At 36.1% G+C, this 16,696-nt stretch overlaps 1 protein-coding gene across 1 annotated transcript; it reads left to right on the forward strand.

Moving 5' to 3' along the window:
• The first annotated feature begins 13,670 nt into the window (after positions 1-13,670).
• LOC113294867 lies at positions 13,671-16,458 on the forward strand. The gene is made up of 3 exons (XM_026543242.1): positions 13,671-13,838; positions 14,040-16,009; positions 16,131-16,458. The coding sequence occupies exons 1-3, from the start codon at positions 13,671-13,673 to the stop codon at positions 16,456-16,458; spliced, it is 2,466 nt and encodes an 821-aa protein (XP_026399027.1).
• Positions 16,459-16,696: the final 238 nt, after the last annotated feature.

The following is a 16,696-nucleotide window of genomic DNA, read 5'->3' on the forward strand; positions in this document are numbered from 1 at the left end:
GAACCGATCCTATGGACATGTGCAATACGTTTTTAGGCAAAGGGGAACCGATCCTATGGACATGTGCAACACATATAAGTTAGATACCATATATATGTGTGGGGAACCGATCCTAGTACCTAGTAAAAAAGCGGGGGACTAACAACACCACCCAATATTTCACATAACAATTTGTATGGACTAACTCCGAAACACTTTCTAGAGAATCAACTAGACAGTCAGACTCAATCTAGGTAAAAGTATATCAAGGAGTTAATATCTCTCTCTTGTTTTGATTTACTCAAGCTAATAGAAATCACAAAGTCTTTAATCAAACACAAGGAATAACTTGGACGATACCAAAGACCAATGTCCAAAGATCAATCAATGTTAATCAACAACCAAAGGTTGAATTATACTAATTGATGATCTAAACGCACAACCTGTATTATTTCAATTATAGAGATAAAACAATATAATGCGGAAATTGAAATAACACAGACACCAGAAATTTTGTTAACGAGGAAACCGCAAATACAGAAAAACCCCGGGACCTAGTCCAGATTGAACACACACTGTATTAAACGGCTACAGACACTATCCTACTCCAAGCTAACTTCGGACTGGACTGTAGTTGAACCACAATCAGTCTCCCACTGATCCAAGGTACAGTTGTACTCCTTACGCCTATGATCCCAGCAGGATACTGCGCACTTGATTCCTTTAGCTGATCTCACCCACAACTAAGAGTTGCTACGACCCAAAATCGCAGGCTTTGACAATAAACAAATCTGTCTCACTCCGACAAGTCTATCAAAGGATCAAGGTGAACTTGAAAAACCCTAAAGTTTTTGTTCCTTCTTTTGATAATAATCAAAGTGAACAGGAACCAATTGATAATCCAGTCTTATATTCCCGAAGAACAGCCTAGATTAATCAATTACCTCACAACAATTTTAATCGTATGGTAGCGAAACAAGATGTTGTGGAATCACAAAAAATGAGACGAAGATGTTTGTGATTACTTTTTATATCTTGCCTATCGGAGATATCAAATCTCAAGCCAATCAATCTGATTGTACTCGTACGATAGAAGATGCAAGATCAGATCACACAACTACGATAAAAGTAGTATCGGTCTGGCTTCACATTCCCAATGAAGTCTTTAAGTAGATAACCTGGTTTTAGAAGAAGAAAACCAAAGGTTACAGGAGAACCGACTCTAGTACGCAAACTAGTATCACTCATAAGGTTTGGGGATTAGTTTTGCACAATACTAGATGTCTCATTTATATAGTCTTTCAAATCAGGGTTTTGCCTTGGTAACAAAGCAATCAATATTCACAGTTAGATGAAAACCTGATTTAGATTCAATCTAATATTTCTCAACCGTTAGATCGAAAACTTAGCTTGTTATACAAAAATGAACTGCACGCTTCTAGGTTCGTTAGCCGTACCCAAACGTGTACATTGTTGGTTCAAAAATAGTTAACCAAAAGGTTAGCCATATGAGCATTTCATTTCAACCATGTTCTTCTTCACCATAACTAGTTCAAATGACTCAAATGAACTAGTTAGAGAGTTTTTCAATTGCAAGGAAATCTTATGTAACTACACAAGACACAATTGAAGTAAAGATGATTTGATTCACTTGAATCGGTTCATGAACTTTTATAACCACGGTTTGCAAACTGCATTCCTTAGTTTTTTTAAAGTTCAAGTTCAGAAATCATCTTCAGATATATAACCTTATCAAGTTCGCAGACTAGGTTCGCGGACTTAAGACACCAGACAGAGTTAATAAACTCCAGCAGAAATTTTCGGGATGAGAACTTCGCCGGTTCGCGGACTGGGTTCGCGGACTTAGCTCACGCTAGTAGTTTGTCAACTCCAGCAAAAATTCTCGGGTTTGAGAACTTCGGCAGTTCGCGGACTTGGCACTTGCCATTCTTCCGGTTCTCTTGATCAACAAAGTTCGAAAACTTTGGTTCAAGGAATAAGACTTATACATAAATGTGTTTCCACAACAATGCTTATGTCCATCATTGGTTATGTAATCTAAACTCTCATTCCAATCACTGAAACATTCTTAGAGGACGTTATACAGTTGTTACACCATTTCTCGTCAAAGCAATTTTCAAAGTGATTGAAACATATCATGACTTTCGTCACTAGGTAAAGATAAACTTGGTCGAAGCGAAAATCTTACCAACACATATTTCGAGATATAGATAGGCGAGGTATACCCGGCTCGAAATACCAAATGTGTATAATCTAAGTCTATATATAGCATACGACTTTTTGTCTCAAGAAGTAGGAGATAGAGTAGATAAACTTTTGAGTGACAGATAAGTTCAAGTCTTCACATACCTTTTTGTCGAGAAGTTCCACAGGTTCCTTGAGTAGTTCTTCTACTTGTATGATGAATCGCCAAGAAGTCCTTGAGCTCAACTACACTTTCTATCCTAGTCCGAGACTTAGCTATAGTAGATTAGAAATAAAGACTTATAGTTTTCATCACTAGCATTGACAAACATGCTTGAGATAGCAACGCATGCGAGTTCGACCGAGCAATGCTCTAACAATCTCCCCCTTTGTCAATTTTAGTGACAAAACTATCAATACATATGGAATACAAAAAAGATAAAGAAACTAAAGTAGCTCCTATTCCACATGTCTAATCTTCAACACTCCTCGAAATCTTCATCACTTCCAAGTACTTCAATGATCCCAAAGGTTGTAAGTTTAGCATCACCGTTGTTGAAGATCCGTAGCTATAACAATGAGAAAGCATCGGTCTCGATCATTTTTATACAGTGTCATAGTATTATTACACAGCGTCAAAGTTCAATTGTATCACAACTTCAACAATAATACTATGGTGATATGTATCACTCCCCCTTAGTCAATACTCCATCTCACATGGAAACCACTCCCCCTTACATAATGACCCAAAGACCATATGTATTTGTAGTGTGAACTAAATATTAATTCTCCCCCTTTTGTCAATAAAATTGGCAAAGGTACAAGAACGGGATCATAATGAAATTTCCGTAAGAGACATTTTATGACTAAAAAGAAAGAACACATATCATCTTATCTAGATGCAATCATATAGCCGAAGCTTATAGCATTCATCAAGGAGTTTAAAGATACAAGATAACCCCCTATAAAATTCCACAGCTGCACACCCCTCAAGATATAACCATTAAGCACAAGTTCAAAAGAACTCTCCCCCATTTGATATCGTTCCCGAAAGAACAACAAGAGCAACCTTAATTTCGAAAGAAAAGAAGGATTTTATTGGACACCAAAAACCATAGGAATGATTTTTTATATCCAAAAACTCAATCAAATTAATCATAAGTAAACCCATGATTAATTTAATCTGAATACGTAATCAAATTAAACACAAAAAGTGATCAATTCAATTGTTTGTGCTCAACATAAGAAAACTCATGGAGACACAAAAATACTCAACTAGATTATTTACAAGAGAAACCATAATTAATCTAATTGGAATACACAATCAAACTAATTACGAAAGTAATCAATATAATTGCCAATTGTTTTGCACAACATAAGAAAACTTACGGAGGAATAACTAAATAACCAAACAAGATAATTAATTTAGTTCAAAATGCTCAACATAAAGTACGTTACGGAACAACCAACAAAGATAATCAAAAATAATCAACTTGGTTGTATCGTGCTCAACATAAGACACATTACGGAGCCTCACAGTATTACATAAAATATGGATAAGGGATGATCAATACTGCGGAATACACAAGGATTCATTCTATCTTCAACCATTATTGGCATAACAACAATAATAGACATAATCCTTGAAAAAAAAAAATTTAACCTATCTTCCATCAACATAATTGACAATATAGGCTTAACTTTTGTATTTGTCAAAAGTCCATTCATCCTTTTACCAGTACGTGAATACCGAACAAAAATGACTTCACTTTTGACAAAGTATGGGACCTTCAAGTTCACGGACGCAAACATACATATCCCATAACAAGTTGCAATATCACAAATCATAAAGATTAATACTGCAAAAACATCATCCTCCAAATATTTTTAGAATTTAAAACCAATAAACCTAAAAAATAATACAAGAAGATGCAAAATAATAGCTATGTGTAGTCACAATCATTGCTATTCAAAGCACTAGTTATACTTCCAACTAATCCAAAAAGAAGACATACTAGGCAACAATTAAAACAAGCTAAAGGAAAACAGACTCCAGTGTTATTCTAAACACGAACTACGATTATATGGACGGTTGAGAATCCCCACAAGACAACGGGTCTTTGAGCTTGTGATCAACAACTTTCTTTGCATCATCGAAAGATGATTCTCTTGGCGAAGATCCTTGATTTGAGATTTTATGAGACCAAGGTCTGAGGAAACCTTTTCCAACTCAGTTTTTAACTCATCAAGACCTTTTAGAGTATCGACAAGCTGTTGTTTTGCTTCCCCAAAGTGCTTAAGAAAGTCATGAACAACTTCAGCAGAAATCATATCATCCTTTTCAGCATCTTCATGAACGTAGGAAAAATAACATGAAGCGTTAGGATGATCTTCATCTACAAGGGTTCTTTTCTTCTTGGACTCAATAACAAAACCTTTGTCAAGGAATCCCCTTGCAAAACCACCATGGCAAGACGCGGAAGAAGACGACATTCTAAACAAACCCAGAAACCAACCTAGAGTATGCGAACGTGACTTAAACTCAATAGGTCAGACATTTAAAGGTTTCTTAGGGAAGGAAGACTTTTAGGGTTTACAGACAGTTGTCTCGTGCCAGAACGGGTATCCGTGCGAAAACAAACTAAACTCACCGATAAACTTACGCAAAAGTTTTAATAAACACAAAAACAATGAATACTTAAGCAAACATTTCTGCAGACCAGTAGTTTGGCTATAGACGATAAGAAGATAGCTTCACTAAATAGAAGAAGTGTGCTAATGTATACCTGAAAAAGACACATCTTACTCAACAGGATTTTTATGAGTAAGTTCTTTAACCCTTGTGATTAATTAGCACAAGTATGAGCTTTAAGCTCATTAAAAGATTTGTGATTATGATCAAGTCTGTTTTTCCTTCTGAATCTAGAGAGGGATTCCTTTTTATGTGAGAAATTATCATAAAAAGTACTGTCGTCAAAATACGAGACATAGTTTGAGTTATTACCAGAAGAATTTTGGTTTGAGGAGGAAGACAACCTGTAGAGAAATTCTTTATACCCTTTAATCCTCTCTTTCAGATTATCTCTCATTTCATCAATTTTTCTTCTTTCTTCTGAACTTACTTTCTTATAAGAGGCAGAGTTATTTCCAGAGACCATAACTCGATCTTCATTTAGACGATGTTTATTCAGACGTCTGTTTTGTTCTTGAGTGGTCGAGGAACTCGTTGAACTGACTTTCCTGGTAATATGCATAGTATAGGTACGAAAACCAATTGGTTTAGACATACGAATGTCAGTTACACCTTTAAGAATTAAATCTAAGGTGTGAAGTTGTACAAAGGAGTTTTTCTTCAACTTAGAGGTTCCCTTTCGCTTAACAGAACTCTTTGATTAGACAAGACATACTTTCTAATCATCCGGATGATCAGATAGTACAGTCTTAATATCATCGTCAGAAGATTTCTTCCCTCCATTTGATGTGCAACACCCTTGAGTGATTGAGACTTCAGGCACATCCGTTTTTACTTCTGAGCATAAACCTACTTTAGTTGTGTCAGAAGTACTTGGCATATTGGATTGCTTTGAGCATCCTTGGATAGAGAGCTTACTCAAGCGATGTTCAATTTCCAAGGCATCCTTTTTGAGGCTAGCCTCAAGAGTCGTGCACGAAGACTGATCTTCAGTATTACCTTTGGATTTGCAGTCACTTACTACACCAAGAAGAATATTGAAATGGTGCTTCAACCGATTAAATCTATCATCTTGAATTCTAACAAGATTTAGAATCAATTCACTCTCTTCAGATGAATCCCGTTCATTGACAGAGAAGCTCTCTTTTGAAGGGTAATTGGGATCACACATGTCGATGTTAGTCTGTCTCGTCAGAACGCAAGGTTCGTCTATATTCGAGATTGAAGAAACTTTCTATTTAATAGAATTTGACGAGATAGAATTTTTATTTCTGGTGACGCGTTTATCAGAGATAGTACTCTTGTCCATAGAGTCAGATCGCTACAAACACAGACTTTTAAGGTCTTTAACGTGTTTTCCTTCTCTGATACCAATTGAAAAATCGGGGGTCTAACAACACCGCCCAATATTTCACTTAGCAATCTGTATGGATTAACTCCGAAACACTTTCTAGAGAATCAACTAGACAGTCAGACTCAATATAGGTAAAAGTATCTCAAGGAGTGAATATCTCTCTTTTTTTTGATTTACTCAAGCTAATAGAAATCAGCGAGTCTTTAATCAAACACAAGGAATAACTTGGACGGTACCAAAGACCAATGTCCAAGGATCAATCAATGTTAATCAACAACCAAAGGGTGGATTATACTAATTGATAATCTAAACGCACAACTTGTATTGTTTCAATTATAAAGATAAAACAATATAATGCGGAAATTGAAATAACACAGACACCAAAAATTTTGTTAACAAGAAACCGCAAATGCAGAAAAACCCCGGGACCTAGTCCAGATTGAACACACACTATATTAAGTCGCTACAGACACTAGCCTACTCCAAGATAACTTCGGACTGGACTGTAGTTGAACCCCAATCAGTCTCCCACTGATCCAAGGTACAGTTGTACTCCCTGCTCCTCTGATCCCAGCAGGATACTGCACACTTGATTCCCTTAGCTTATCTCACCCACAACTAAGAGTTGCTACGACCCAAAATTGCAGGCTTTGACAATAAAAAAATCTATCTCACACAGACAAGTCTATCAAAGGATCAATTTGTCTCCCACATAAAAACCCTAAAGTTTTTGTTCCGTCTTTTGATAATAATCAAGGTGAACAGGAACCAATTGATAATCCGGTCTTATATTCCCGATGAACAGTCTAGATTAATTAATCACCTCACAACAATCTTAATCGTATGGTAGCGAAACAAGATGTTGTGGAATCACAAACAATGAGACAGACATGTTTGTGATTGCTTTTTATATCTTTCCTATCGTAGATATATCAAATCTCAAGCCAATCAATCTGATTGTACTCGTACGATAGAAGATGCAATATCAGATCACACAACTACGATAAAAGTAGTATCAGTCTGGCTTCACAATCCCAATGAAGTCTTTAAGTCATTAACCTGGTTTTAGAAGAAGAAAACCAAAGGTTAAAGGAGAACCGACTCTAGTACGCAAACTAGTATGACACGTAAGGTGTGGGGATTAGTTTTGCACAATACTAGATGTCTCCTTTATATAGTCTTTCAAATCAGGGTTTTGCCTTGGTAACAAAGCAATCAATATTCATCGTTAGATGAAAACCTGATTTATATTCAAGCTAATATTTCTCAACCGTTAGATCGAAAACTTAGCTTGTTATACACAAATGAACTGAACGCTTCTAGGTTCGTTAGCCGTACCCAAACGTGTACATTGTTGGTTCAACAATAGTTAACCAAAAGGTTAGCCATATGAGCATTTCATATCAACCATGTTCTTCTTCACCATAACTAGTTCAAATGACTCAATTGAACTAGTTAGAGAGTTGTTCAATTGCAAGGAAATCTTATGTAACTACACAAGACACAATTGAAGCAAAGATGATTTGATTCACTTGAATCGGTTCATGAACTTTTATAGTCACGGTTTGCAAACTGCATTCCTTAGTCTTTTTAAAGTTTAAGTTCAGAAATCATCTTCAGATATAACCTTCTGAAGTTCGCAGACTAGGTTCGCAGACTTAAGACACCGGACAGAGTTTACAAACTCCAGCAGAAATTCTCAGGATGAGAACTTCGCCGGTTCGCAGTCTGGGTTCGTGGACTTAGCTCACGCAAGTAGTTTGTCAACTCCAGCAGAAATTCTCGGGTTTGAGAACTTCGGCAGTTCGAGGATTGAGTTCGCGGACTTGGCAATTGCCATTCTTCCGGTTCTCTTGATCAACAAAGTTCGAAAACAAGGAATAGGACTTATACATAAAAGTGTTCCCACAACAATTCTTATGTCCATCATTGGTTATGTAATCTAAACTCTCATTCCAATCATTGAAATATTCTTAGAGGACGTTATATAGTTGAAACACAATTTCTCGTCAAAGCAATTTTCAAAGTGATTGAAACATATCATGACTTTCGTCACTAGGTAAAGATAAACTTGGTCGAAGCGAAAAGCTTACCAACACATATTTCGAGATATAGATAGGCGAGGTATACTCGGCTCGAAATACCAAATGTGTATAATCTAAGTCTATATATAGCATACGACTTTTTGTCTCAAGAAGTATGAGATAGAGTAGATAGACTTTTGAGTGACAGATAAGTTCAAGTCTTCACATACCTTTTTGTCGAGAAGTTCCACCTGTTCCTTGAGTAGTTCTTCTACTTATATGATGAAGCGCCATGAATTCCTTGATCTCAACTACACTTTCTATCCTAGTCCGAGACTTAGCTATAATAGACTAGAAATCAAGACTTATAGTTTTGATCACTAACATTGACAAACATGCTTGAGATAGCAACACATGCGAGTTCGACCGACCAATGCTCTAACACCTAGTCAACCAAATTTTGGAAAGCTAGTGTGACTATGCACAGTACTCACATGGTGGTAGAACTGAAACTTGTTTTGGTAGAACCGTTAAACCCATGATTGTGATTGAATGTTGGTTTGACAATCACATAGTTCTTGAAAGTCAGATGAACTAATTCTAAACTTGTTTGGAAGTGTGGCAAATCGGTTTCAAGGTTGTAAGTGCGAAAGAGAACTTACAAAGTAAGGATGTCGACATACTTTGAACATGTATTGTGAATGTTTATTTCTTTAATTGTTCAAAGATATTCCTTAACAGCTAAGGGAAGAGAATCCCAGGATCGAAACATAAGTAAGTTAAGAATCTTTTAATTAAGGTTATTAATTTCATTTTGTAGGAAAATTCCATAATTAGTAATGTGCATTTACTAATTAGATTTTCCGAGAGATTTCGATCATTATTTTTGGACAGAGCATTTCCAGGAATTATGGAAACCGAATTTGTGCTTTAGTGAATATCTTAAGAATATTTTCGATTTTGGAAATTCCTTGGTGTCCAAACTTCCTTGTCTATAAATACTTGAAGTTTGCCTTTCTAGCAAACTAATCCTTCGTAACAATAGAATTCCTCTTTTGTTGTTGTTACTGGTGTAGCCGCCTATTCGGAGAGGATAGTAACCTAATTAGGTGAAATCTCTTACAGCCGCTCAGTTTAAAGTCTTCTTTTGGATTGAGAAGCTCTAGCGTGTACCGTTGGTGGGAAACTAGATAATTGCGGTTTATCTTTTATTTTTGATTGATTTGATTAACTAACGGTGGTTTAAATATGATTGCACCTAGTTTGTTTATTCTTGAGAATCTTCTCTTCTGATAAAAGATTCACTCAAACTAGTTCAGAGTTTTGACGGGGATCTTTAGACTGTTGTTAGTTCTAAAGACGATCTTGTGATAATCCATTGTTAACAGACTCCATTATGTGCGTGATTGATCACAAGATATTCAAGTGATTGTGTGCAGGTTTTTATTGAAGATTTAAATAGATTTGAAGACAAAGAATATATTGAAAATATGACTTGGGTTTTATAATCTTTGGTGTGCACAATACCTGTTTTGGTAAAAGAGGATCCAATTAATAATCGGTTTATCCTTGTGGTAGATTGGATTGATTAATTGAGTAGATCGGCATCAACACAATTCTTTGGATTAAGAGTGTTGTTGGCTTAATCTTAAACGATTACTTCGGTAATTGAACATAAGATAGATCTAAGGACCTGATGAAGGAGTTTATGTTAAGATAAACGGAAGAGCCTTTGTTTAACTCATATCACTTGGTTGAAGAGAGTTGATACCAAACAGATTTGTTGTTCCTTTACTGTTTGGAATACGAACCAAAGGAATTGTTCCAAGTACGTGACTTATTTATAAGTTGGAGGCGTAGGAATACAGACGGAACTAGGTGAACTATAGGTTTAGCTGCTTGGTCTCAACTATACGAAGTTGGTGTAATTTTGTGTAGCGGCTTAATCCTGAGACTATTCAATTCTGGACAAGGTCCCGGGGTTTTTCTGCATTTGCGGTTTCCTCGTTAACAAAATCTTTCTATGTCATTTACTTTTATTTTCCGCATCATAATTGTTTTATCATAATTAAAGTAAATTACACAAACGTTAATTCCTATTTACTTGATAAGCAATCCTATTGTGTTTGGTTAAGTCTGAACCTTTGTATCAAGTAAACATACTTCGTTGTTATATTGTCTCGATCTCGTATCCGTAGACGATCACACAGAATCGAAAGATGAGTTGGGTTGCTTGGAAAACATCGTGCAAACCAGTCAGAAAGGGAGGTCTTGGTATACGCAGTTTGAGGAAGATAAATACATCGCTTCTGGCGAAGTGGCATGCTCGGTACTGTAATGAACCAAATGCATGGTGGAGGAAGCTAATGTACGAAAAGACTATGGCGGCTGAGGAGTTTTTGTTTCCAAGTCAGACAAACCAAGCCATGGGTAGAAGTATGTGGTTCACGGATTTTTTTTGATTCGATTTCTATCCAGGTTAAGAGTGGCAGATCGGTTCGCTTCTGGCATGATTGGTGGATTGAGAAGAAAGCACTCAAAAAAAAAATACCTGAGACTTTATAAAATCAGCAGGCAGAAGGAGGCGTCGGTGGCAAGTATGAAGCTTAATACTTGGAGTTTCTTGTTCTCGAGAGACTTAAATCCAGCAGAACGTATCGATATTTTAGAGATTAAGTACGACCTCAGGAATGTGACTCTGGCAGCGGGAGAAGAAGATGGTTATGAAGGTGACTGTTCAGCAAAAGCTCTATATGCAAAACTAACGGAGTCTGAGCCAGATTGGGAGTATAGAAGAATTTTGCAAAACAAATTAATCCCGCCGAAGGTACCGTTTTTGGTTTGGGCTTCTCTTCATGATTCTGTCCCAACAAGAACCATGCTGCAACACAGGGGAATGATAATCCAATCTAATTTCTGTGTTTACTGTGATGAAGAAGAGGAATCTGCTACGCACTTATTTTTGTATTGCAGCTGGGCTAGTTATGTTTGGAATACGTTTTTATCTTCTTTACAGATCCCATGGGTGTCGTCGAATGATATCAAAAATCTGCTTTGAAGTTGGAGGATTGGTGGAGTTTCACAGCGAAAGAAAATTGTTTGGCAGATACTTCCGTTTGCAATTATCTTGGTGTTATGGCTAGAAAATAACAGTAGGGTGCATGGAGGAAGAAGTAAGACAAAAGATGAATTGGTTAAAGCTGTGAAGTTTGAACATCTAAGTTAGATGATGGTGAATAATATCCAATATACAAAACTTGTTGTCTCATTAGAGATTTAGTTAACCATAAAATTTAATCTAAGTTAGCTGAAATCATCGTCTCCTAATTAGCATCGCATTATCTTGTTTGGTCAGTAGTCTTAACTTTTCGATCTTTTTTCTTGTACTTTCCTTTGTTGTCTCAAAGTTATATAGAGTACTTTTTCTTTATTGATTTCCGTAAGTTAAGCCATCTCTTATGGGAGATTTGAAAGCAAAATAAACTTAGGGTCCTTTTATCTTGTATACCCGTATAGAGGATAAAGTGATTAAATAAATAATATTTTACATCGGTGGTGGAGAATTTTTTTGAATTCGTCAGTTTTTTGGAATTACAAAACTCTTTTATCAGGGATACTAATATTCCTTTATTGCCCCTTCATCGTTGCCCGCATCCAATACTCCTCCGTCGTTTTCATCTCTTTATCTTTCAAAAAAAAAGTTTTCATCTCTTTAAACTCAAGAGGTTTCCGGGAAGAACTTCTGATTTACGGTACATGAATCAAAAATCTTAATTCCAAGCATATTTTCCTGTTATCCTCTTTAATGAAACCCCAAAAATTATAAGAAAAATAAATCTCCATCTAAATCAACGGAATGGGTCCTAAAGAAAATGTTGTTTTTTTAATTAATACAAGGAGCAGGTTATTTTAATCCATCTCTTCTTTTTTGCTATTTCACTCTGATGAAATAATAATGGGTAGTCTTGAATCAATGAAGAAATTAGCTTTTCGATGTGGTACCCTTTCTACATATATCAGGAAAAGAGGGGGTAGAAAAAGTTGCAGATCTCATAAAAACAGAGAAAGAAGAGGTTACAGAGAAGGAAGAAATAAACAAAAACTGAAAAACCTTAACTAAGTTCTCCTCACCTTATTCACCCAACACGGATTTAACTCCAGAAATTTATCATGAAAAAACCATTTCAAAACCATTTTAATCAAACCCAATAAATAAATAAAAAAACAGAAATCATCCAAACCCAATTCTTCAATGCAAGATAAAAAAAATCATCCTGATCAAACCCAACAAAAACAAATCTAACAAATCAATGAACACCCAAGTCTATTGAGAGATTCACGATGAATATTTCATCTAAATCAATGCTTTTGATTTGATAATCTCTAGAGAAATCATAATTCTGATTAATAAACAATTCTTCCTTTACCTTTATTTCATCATTCTTTTTTTTTCGGATGTCGTTGATCAATAACGAAATTAATTTATTTTTGTGTGTTACTGAATATGATCTTTCTCTGTGAAGTTGTAACACAGACCCTAAAACTATCAATCCTTTGTTATTCTCTGCATATGGAAGAAGAAAGAGACAAGCGAGATGAAAGAGAAAAGAAACGTGAATTTTTATTTTATTGTCAGGATAATTATGGAAATATCTTCTCCACCAATACAATTAATTGTGTGCCGATTATTCCGATGCATAATATCAAAAACCTAGATAAAAGGGATCATTAAATGCCTCTTATGGTATATAGGGTATACACGTTAATAAGACCCTTATGGTTTTCATACTCAAAACCATTTTTTGTTTGTTTGGGGCTGCCTATGTTTGGCTTATTTCTTATCTTATCATAGCTACGGACACACAATTCAATTCATTACAGTAAACCCATAATCTCTTCTGGTTATATCTGACTCATGATTTATATGTCCTCCAATTAGGATGTTAGACTAATAACCTCTTATACGCAATCTATGCATTTATCGACCATAATTTGTTACGACACCAACACCACTGTGTACTTATTTCCTTATTTAGTTTACTTAGTTCTCTTTAATTAAGCTTAGTTTAGTTTCCTTGTTTGAATAGAATTCTTATTATAGACTTTGCTTGTTTACCAAGGCTTTGAAGTTATAAATAGCCTAGTCTTAAGTTGTTTATTTATATCAAACTATTTAGTGTATTTTCGTTTTCCTTCTCAGATCTGGTGGCTAACCCCCAATTCAAAGGGTTTATCCAGTTCTTTTCTTCTTTTTCGATTAGAATACATTCTGTGAAGACTATCTTCACGACTTTTCTCCTGTGAAGACTATCTTCACAGCTTTCTCCAGAGTTAAAAGGTCTAGAACCCTAACACCTAGATCAGAGCAGGTTTAGATCAAACCCTAAATTCACCAAAAAAAATTGTTTTTTATCTAATGGGTCAAAATTATACAGAGAATCCGAAACTCGTAAGCGATGGAATTACTGATATGTTTAAGAACCTTGATAACCTAATTACTGCTTTGGCTAAACAACAACTTGATGAAGACGAGAAGAGCAAGACCAAGGCTGTTGCAAAACGTCAACAAAGAGAAGAAGAACGAGTTGCTCGTCAACTATAAACAACTGCGAATAATAAAGTTCTCGCAGATACCATTGCAACCAACATAACAACAGCTCTGAATACTTTGTCCACAACTCCGTCGAAAAGTATATCTACAGCTTTGTCTACTCACCTCACTCAAAATCTAAACACAGAGCTCACCAATTAGTTGAAAACGGTCTTTCCTGAATTTATTCCTCAGCCTACCAATAATGGTGATGGTAACAATCGTGGTACAAATCCTCCACCTCCACCTCCACCTCCGCCTCCACCTGCCAGAGCTAGTGTCATTAACCTCAAGTTTCCTTACTTTGACGGAGAGGATCCTGATGGTTGGATTTTTAGCGCTGATCAATATTTTTCGGTTCATATAGCTGATGATGCTCTAAAGATTACTATTACTGCTGAGAGTTTGAAAGGTGATGCTAATGTATGGTATCGTTGGAAACAAACCAAAGTTACGATAGTTACATGGGAAGAATTTTGTTCTCATGTTCGTGCTAGATTTTCTCCTGCCAAATTTGTTGATTCTCGGCTAGCCATTAGCACAATCGAACAGAAAGGGTCAGTAGGAGAACATATTCCTGAATTTGAGAGATTGTTAAATTTCGTTGATTTTCCAGAGGATTATTTGATTAGCTGCTTTATTCGTTCATTAAAACCTCACATTGGTACTACGGTTAAACTATTGTCACCAAAAACTTTAACTGAGGCTTTTACTAAAGCAATCCATCAAGAAGAAGCTTACGCAGCAGTTAATAAGATTGTTACACGACAACCTTATCGTCCTCCTCAATTCAGACTTGCGGCCACAGTTCAACCTACTCCATACAATAAATCTTCTTTACCTCCTGGAGCTAGAAGATTATCTCCAGTTGAACAAAGAGAAAGACGAGCTCAAGGTGTTTGTTTTAACTGTGATAAATTATCCACACCCAATCATATCTGTGAAGATCCAAGATTAACTTTATTGGATGTTGATGAAGTTGAACATGATTCTCCTACTGCACCAACTAAAGAAACTATTATTTTTGATAATATTGAGATATCTGAATCCGAGCCTATGATTTCTCTGAATTCATTAATGGGATCCCCTTTTCCTAGAAAAATGAGGTTCAATGGTTACACTAAAGCACAATCCATTACAGTGCTCATAGATTCCGGATCCACCCATAATTTTCTTCACCCATCTTTAGCTAAACGATGTGACTACTTGATTCAATCCAAGAATTCTCCACTTAGTGCGACAGTTGGTGATGGTGGTACCTTAGATACTCAAGGAGTCTGTCTTAGTGTTCCAATTCTTCTGCAACAACATAATATTTCAGTCGATTTTCATCTACTTGATATTAGTGGATGTGATGCAGTGTTAGGAGTTCAATGGCTGCGAACTTTGGGACAAATTAAATGGGATTTTGAAAAGTTGACTATGCAGTTCCACATTAATGGCGCAACTATTTCACTAATTGGAGACAATAACTCATCAATCAGCGTTATGGAAGCAGATTCAATGAAGCATTTATTGTGCACCGCAAATTGTGCAATCTTTCTTCACATATCTGCCTTGAATACGTCACTAAATGCAGCTCAAAACCTAGCACATGATACAGATCTAGCACCTGAAATTTCAAACCTACTTTCACAGTTTGCTGACACTTTTCAAACCCCTACATCTCTTCCACCAGAAAGAATTCATGATCATAAAATACCATTACTACCTGGTACTGCTCCTGTCAATGTGCGACCTTATAGATATCCTCATTTTCAAAAGGATGAGATTGAGAAGATAGTTTTTGAACTTCAGCAAGCCGGATTTATACGGCCAAGCTCAAGTCCTTACTCTTCTCTCATTCTTATGGTACGTAAAAAAGATGGTTCTCGGCGTATGTGTGTGGACTATAGAGCTTTAAAAAAAATCACTATCAAAGATCGTTTCCCTATTCCAATGGTTGATGAGCCGATAGATGAATTATTCGGAGCCACTGTTTTTATAAAATTGGATCTACGATCAGGGTATTATCAAATTCGACTTTGTGCACAAGATATTTCCAAAACTGCATTCAGAACTCACGATGGTCACTTTGAATTCCTAGTTATGCCTTTTGGATTGGCGAATGCTCCTGCTACATTTCAGAGTTTGATGAACCATATTTTCAGGCCACATCTGCGAAGGTTTGTTCTTTGATGATATATTAGTTTATAGTAAGATTATGAAGGAGCATATTGAACATTTGTCTATTGTGTTTAATATCTTGAGAACTAATTCTTTGTTTGTCAAAGAATCAAAGTGCAGTTTTGCACAATCCACGGTGGGTTATCTTGGTCATGTAATTTCTGACAAAGGAGTCTCAGTGGAGAATGACAAGATCAAGTGCATACTTTCATGGCAAATTCCATATACAATAAAAGAATTGAGAGGGTTTCTTGGATTAGCTGGGTATTATCGTAAGTTCGTAAAAGATTATGGGAAAATCAGTGCTCCATTGACACAATTGCTCAAAAAGGATGCTTTTGTATGGACTGAGAAGGCAACTACAGCATTCCGATCATTGCAGCAAGCCCTCACTATAACTCCAGTATTACAGCTGCCAGATTTCACAAAAGAATTTAATTTGGAATGAGATGCTTCTGGAAATGGCATTGGTGCTGTTTTAACACAAGAGCAACGACCAATTGCATTTTATAGCAAGCCTCTTTCTTGGAAGAATCTTAATCTCTCAATCTATGATAAAGAGATGCTTGCTATTGTTTCAGCAATCCAGAAATGGCGTCCTTATTTGCTTGGCAGACATTTTAAGATCTACACTGATCATCGCAGTCTCAAGTTTTTTCTAGATCAGAAATTATCCTCAATGGAGC

This window comes from Papaver somniferum, chromosome 7 (genome assembly GCF_003573695.1).
Source record: "Papaver somniferum cultivar HN1 chromosome 7, ASM357369v1, whole genome shotgun sequence".
NCBI classification, from domain to species: Eukaryota; Viridiplantae; Streptophyta; class Magnoliopsida; order Ranunculales; family Papaveraceae; genus Papaver; species Papaver somniferum.